The sequence below is a fragment of the Brachyistius frenatus genome, unplaced genomic scaffold, assembly GCF_029030835.1.
Source record: "Brachyistius frenatus isolate BFR_SWC_R1_liver_20210118 unplaced genomic scaffold, ASM2903083v1 Contig_92, whole genome shotgun sequence".
In the NCBI taxonomy this organism is placed as follows: domain Eukaryota; kingdom Metazoa; phylum Chordata; class Actinopteri; family Embiotocidae; genus Brachyistius; species Brachyistius frenatus.
In genome coordinates this window covers 209131-215927 of record NW_027210691.1, presented here as the reverse complement: position 1 = coordinate 215927, position 6797 = coordinate 209131, and the positions used below count along the sequence as shown (strand labels likewise).

At 40.0% G+C, this 6797-nt stretch overlaps 1 protein-coding gene across 2 annotated transcripts; it reads right to left on the bottom strand.

Moving 5' to 3' along the window:
* Window positions 1-477: 477 nt before the first annotated feature.
* On the bottom strand, window positions 478-5442 carry rhbdd1 (rhomboid domain containing 1). 2 transcript variants are annotated; one of them, XM_069710485.1, is made up of 8 exons: window positions 5235-5442; window positions 4661-4825; window positions 3135-3414; window positions 2826-2958; window positions 2203-2291; window positions 1855-1920; window positions 1421-1564; window positions 478-1266 (listed from the first exon to the last, which is right to left on the bottom strand). In XM_069710485.1, the coding sequence occupies exons 2-8, from the start codon at window positions 4811-4813 to the stop codon at window positions 1166-1168; spliced, it is 966 nt and encodes a 321-aa protein (XP_069566586.1). In that variant the 5' UTR covers window positions 4814-4825; window positions 5235-5442; the 3' UTR covers window positions 478-1165. The 2 variants fall into 2 exon arrangements, with proteins under 2 accessions (XP_069566586.1, XP_069566587.1); XM_069710486.1 differs by having other exon boundaries at window positions 5266-5442.
* Between the last annotated feature and the right edge of the window lie 1355 nt (window positions 5443-6797).

The following is a 6797-nucleotide window of genomic DNA, read 5'->3' as shown; positions in this document are numbered from 1 at the left end:
CCTGAACACATCGCTGACTCTTCCTGCTGTATTGTAAGAAATTATGACCTTTTTTAAATTCTCCATAACGGTGAAAAGAAATTCTCAGTTTTTTTATATTTTGCTACTATAATCACTCACAAAAGTTTTTTGTTGTTGTTTTTTTGGACTTTCAGGCATTCAGATGCTGCTGAGGAGACAAAAAACTGTAAATCAAAGGATTAGTAAACAGATCTAATCCCTGACAAAAGGGGCTTGAACAAGAATCATTTAACTCTATCGCTCAACCTCCTTCCTGCTTTGTGGTCAACTGAACTTGGCCGGTATGCGAAGCAGCGGAGGATGTTTCTCTCCGTCACGGCAGGTGGAGCTCTTCACCCAACTAATGACGAGCGCGGTGACTTTTTACAAAGGTAAGACTAGTATGGTTTTTAGTTTCACAGCTTAATGTCTTTCCTAAAGATGTCGTAACAAATGACTCATTATAAAATCCAGCCGTGTGTTTGCAGGTGAACCAAAAGAACATTTATTACAGATGTACCACATGAAAGCTTTTGATGTACATCATGACAGCGTCCATCAACTATATTTGGCTGAATGAAATGTGTGGCAGCTTGGCACAATACAGCGGTCATGTTATTCATGGAATATATACAAGGTGTCATGTTCAGCACCATTCGGGGGGTGCTGGTGTTTTTTTAATTTTTTTTAGCTAAACCTACTTTAATAATACTGGTCAGTACAGATGGAACATCTCAGGGGGTTGAACTGCTCTTTTGGTATAAAAAAAAAAAAACATTTTAAAAAGTATTAAACAGTATTTACAGAACTATGATGTCTTCTGCCTATATTTCCTCACTACTATTACTTCTGAAATTTCCCCCAAAACTCCAATTCAGAAGCTGCCAATTACAATTACATAGACCAAAACAGAACCTGCTCATGGGCCTATGAACTCTCTAGTTAGCGAACATCAAAGCAGCTTTCCATAGCTGACATGAACTCTTTGGTAACACTCATGTAAACATTAAGGACCACACAATAAAAGCTCTTAAATGTGTCGGGATGTGTGGTTCCACCTCTTCATCCAGAGCGCTCTTCCTCGGCCTGTGGAAGCAGAGTTTGGACCAGACTTCCTCGTGTCTTGTCACCAAAACATTTTCCTTCCCCGCTGCTGCCAAGAAGTTCAGTTGTCGAACCTCCTCAGCCTCCTCTGCCTGATTTCCTCCTCCGAGAGGTGGAAACCGTACGGAGGAGGAGGAGGAGCTCCTCTCTGGCTGGTTTGTCCTAAAAAAAACAACAACACAGTTGTTAGATGTAAACGAAACGAAAGCGTTTGGCTGACTCTGACCTGGAGTCACTTTAAATTGGCAAAGTGTTAAAAATTCAATGTCATTTAAGCCAGCTTCTACTTAACGAAACTCTCCTTCTCCTCTCTTACCTCTGTCATTCAGGCTGTTTCTGGTGGCTGCTTCCAACTGCTGCTCCTCCGTCAGTCCACCAGAATAAGATGCTGGACGATACGTTGTGTAATCTGGTGCATACCGATGGTTTCTTGAGTATCCTTCGCCAGCGCCTCTGTAGCCTGCACACACACACACACACACACACACACACACACACACACACACACACACACACACACACACACACACACACACACACACACACACACAGTTTCAGACAATATTTAAGACACATTTGGTGCCTAAAATTGAGTGTGTGTGTGTCTATTTACAGCAGCGTGGACAGTTTATGTGGGTTTGAGTCAAAATCCCTGATAGTGTGTCCAGTAATGAAGGAACATGTCACCCGGGGCAACCGTGTGCTCACTGATGTGTTGTGTCAGCTGAGGTTTCACAACATGTCAATTACCTGAAGAGCCTGAAGAGCTGTAGTGTGCACCGGGCCGTGAGTTATATCTATTCAATGTCACCAAGTCTGGTGAAAAATAGAAACAAACAGACTCTTTCACTACAAACAGTTCATGTACATTTATATTTGTGTATGGATTAATACTGTGGTACTCAAAGCTGGCTGTCGTGTTAGAATTGTTTTTATCGCAGAAAAACAAACATGCACATTATGTCACTTAGAGAAAATTATACAATTTAAAAGGCTTCAAGAAAAATTATTAGTTTCAATAAAATCTGCATGTCAGCTTTTGCCAAATCACAAGTGCCGAAGGTTTATGGATCAAAGACGACAAACATAAAGTTGGACCTGCACATTTCTTCATGACGGTCTTCAGTGGTCCGGTGGTGTAGAGCAGACCCACCAGGATACCTGCCAGGTGACCAATCAGAGAGGTCCTAAAGAAGCAAACCACACCGTTAACTGCTATCAAATGAAACACTGCCATCTGGTGACCACTTTAACACAAAGCATCATAAACGGCACATTTCACTAACGAACACTAACTGAGTTTACACATCAGTCAGCGGAGGGGAGGAGTTCTTTCAACAAATAACTAAAACCAGAAGATCTCCCGTCTGGCATTTTTCTCATCCGTTCCGTCCACAAATTTCTGATCGTGTCCAATGACCGTACTTCAGTGCTTAAACGCTTCTTTTTCGGAGCTGGTGAATTACTGCCGTCGCTATAATGTGCTGTTTTCCTAAGAAAAATAATCAGATCCCCCTCGGTGTTTTTCAAATTCATTTGCAGATTCGATCCGTCTCTGCTCTATAAAATGTACAAATGCTGAAAAGTCTAAAGACTAAAACTCCAGCTGATCTTTTTTCAGAGCCTTGCTACGTACATGAAGAGCGCTCACTGATATTATCGAGGTTGTGAATCCAGGATCCTGATGAATTTCTCGTACAGCTTTCTGATTGGTAACTCACCCAGGTGATGTCATGTGGATCAGCACTAGCTCCACCCAGCTAGCATAGCAATTGGACACAGGGACACCCATCACATAGGTTGTACCTCCGGGGTGGTAATGGTTGCCGAGTACCTTCAGAGCAAACAGGACACCTAGAAATATAGATATACAACAGAGATTAATAAACACTGTGGTGGGACTCTTTACACTATATGTTGTTTAATCATTTTGTATTTTATTCCATTTGCAGAATTGAAGTTGTACAATCTTTGATACCAACTATACTATGTTTGTTTATTTGTTTATTTATTTGCAGCATAATTTGTACCCGAGAAGCCAACAGCACACGCCATGCTGTAGGACTGGTCCTGGGTGACCTCTGTCAGCACCGCCTCCAACACCAGATAGACCAATCCAGTGAGCAGAGACAAGACGGACAGCAGGTAAAAGAACCAAGGCCCGCCCAGCTGTCGCTCCAACCTGGTACCTTTCCAGAGGAAGGACACCATGTTGAAGTACAGGTGCCAGTCGTCCACATGGTGCAGCGGGGACAGCAGAAGTCGGCGCCAGTCGTTCAGCCAGTACGCCTGCTGGACACTGATACAGGTCTGGATAGGATAGATAGGATATATAGGATAGATAGGATAGATAGGATAGATAGGATAGATAGGATATATAGGATAGATGGGATAGATAGGATATATAGGATAGATAGGATATATAGGATAGATGGATAGATAGGATAGATAGGATATATAGGATAGATAGGATATATAGGATAGATAGGATAGATAGGATATATAGGATATATAGGATAGATAGGATATATAGGATAGATAGGATATATAGGATAGATAGGATATATAGGATAGATAGGATAGATAGGATATATAGGATAGATAGGATAGATAGGATATATAGGATAGATAGGATAGATAGGATAGATAGGATAGATAGGATATATAGGATATATAGGATAGATAGGATATATAGGATATATAGGATAGATAGGATAGATAGGATATATAGGATAGATAGGATAGATAGGATATATAGGATAGATGGGATAGATAGGATATATAGGATAGATAGGATATATAGGATAGATAGGATATATAGGATATATAGGATAGATAGGATATATAGGATAGATAGGATATATAGATAGGATAGATAGGATATATAGGATAGATAGGATATATAGGATAGATAGGATATATAGGATATATAGGATAGATAGGATATATAGGATAGATAGGATATATAGGATAGATGGGATAGATAGGATATATAGGATAGATAGGATATATAGGATAGATAGGATATATAGGATAGATAGGATAGATAGGATAGATAGGATATATAGGATATATAGGATAGATAGGATATATAGGATAGATAGGATAGATAGGATAGATAGATATATAGGATAGATAGATAGATATATAGGATAGATATATAGGATAGATAGGATATATAGGATAGATAGGATATATAGGATAGATAGGATAGATAGGATAGATAGGATATATAGGATAGATAGGATAGATAGGATATATAGGATATATAGGATAGATAGGATAGATAGGATAGGATAGATAGGATATATAGGATAGATAGGATATATAGGATAGATAGGATATAGATAGGATAGATAGGATATATAGGATATATAGGATAGATAGCAGCAGTCACATTAATTCAATACCTGGTTAGGACATGAAACGAGGAAAAGCCGCCAGAATTTCACATTAAATAAGTTGAGAACAGCAGTTTTTCCTTCACAAACTACTGGCTTGAACAATTTATCCAATTAAACGACGAAGTGCTCTTAGCTGTGCATCAGTGAAATACCTGCATCAGCGGAGCAGCGGGGAACAGGTAAAGGTACGCGTTGAGAGCCAGGACGCCCAGAGTGACGGGCGGGACGTTGTCCACACCGAACTGAAACACCTGGGAGGCCAGGAGCAGCAAGCCCAGCTGGGATCCCCGGGATCTGTTTCGCATCCTGAAATCAGCCTGAGGAGACGAGTGATGATCTGTCAGTCATTTCTGGGTCACTATAAAGCTCATCTCAGATCTGATCACCAGCTCCATTAAAACCAGAGACCAATGGATGTTAGACCGGAAATGATTGGTGACATCACCTTTTAAAGAATGTGCTTCTCAGAGAAGACAAATGTGAATGTATTAAATCTTAAAGACCGCCTCGTTTCTTTTTTGTTTGTTTTATGTTTTAACACATAAAGTGTATTTTGTGGTTTCCTCTTCCAGCTTCATCCTGTCTGGCTCTTTTATTCCTCTTGTCCTTCAGCAAACAGGAAAAAGTTATCTGCATAAAACTCGCTTGTTTGCCAGAATAACGGAACAAAAAGGCCCCAAGTTGGATTTATAGAGAAATAAAAGAGTGGTTGACTCTCAAACTGACCGTCAGCTGAGTGGCCTGTCGAGAAGCTCACCGGAAGTTGGCTGTACAACCCGGTAGGAGACCGGACCGCGCTTCAAAGTTCTCACGACCCTCACACCAACTGAGCTTTTACTTATAAACCACCGAGTCAAACGTCGGCAGACTGTGTTTCTTGATATTTCATCATTTCTGGAAGTTACTACTTATCGTTGCGTGGCGTTGAGGAGAAATCGGGAGTCACGTGACAATAACAGCGCTTACGTAATGGCGCAGGCGCATTGGAGTTCTCGGGCGATCTTTGGATTTTTACCTTTTAATCCTGTTTTCTGTCGGAAGGCAAAAACATATCGGTTAGGTTAGGTAGTTACTTTATATATATATATATATATATAAAATATACTTTCTGTTGTTAAACTACCACATCATCATACAATCTGGATTTCAAACAGCATTGACGTTTGTTCCACTTAATTTCTTCCATGAAAAAGCTCTGAATTAATTTCTACTTTGGTGAATTTTAATCCAGTTTCATCCATAAACTCATGCCGCATTTCATTGCTTTTTTTTTTTTTTTTTTTTTTTAACCACAATTATATTTTCTTTCAACTCAAATATGCATCCAGCAAAGAAGATATATACACGTTTTGTAAATATTGCACACTGTATTTAAAAGGCTATATTCAGAAAACACTTTATGGTTTTATTTTGAAAGTTCTCACCGAAAGTGTCAGTGTTGTTGTGGTATTATGTTTGATTTTACTCTGCTGATAGTTGACATGAGCGTGCTCAGAAACGTGGGTGTCTAGCGCCCTCCAGCGGCCACAGTGAAGTCCTGGCTAACAGCCCACCACACGGACATTATCATGATTTGAGGTTTGTTTAAATGATATTGTCATTACGTTTCATAATTGGTTTTCATTTAACGATTGCATGTCTGTGTTGATGCTACATCCATGAGATGACTGATGACAGACACAGTTGTGAATTTTGACTGCCGTCTGGTGGCCACAGTGAGGAACTACATCAAGTTCAGGACAGGTCAAGTTAGATAGGCTTATAATAACATAAACTTCCGGCCAATACTTTCTAAATATATCTGAGATTGAAACTAGAATGAGACTGAAATGTATAATGTTGATAGTAAAAATAATAATAAGTAGTTGTAGTAAAAAATAGTTTTAAAAAGTAGGCTGATGAAGACATAAAGAAAACCCCTGCAGTGTCAGTAGGTACAGATGGAGCTGACCGGTGACAGTATTTTTGCCACACATGATTTAGGTGGAGGAGGTTAACTCCCCCTTTGCCTAAATAGTCTGTGGCATTATTTGAGAACACGTGCGCCAGGTGTCGCACCTGCAGCACGTGTTCTCAAATTAATTATTGAGGAACTCAACTGTGACACCGGGATCATCTTTCTCCTCTCAGAAACCGAAACCCCGGTCGGTCCGGTTTTATTCACATTGAGCTTGTAGTTTTGTGAAGTGGAAATCTGCATATTTCCCGCCTTTAAACATGATCCAGAGGAGACGATGGAGAGGCTGTTGCTATAGTAACAGCGGCACGCAGGGCAGATAGGGAAGAGGA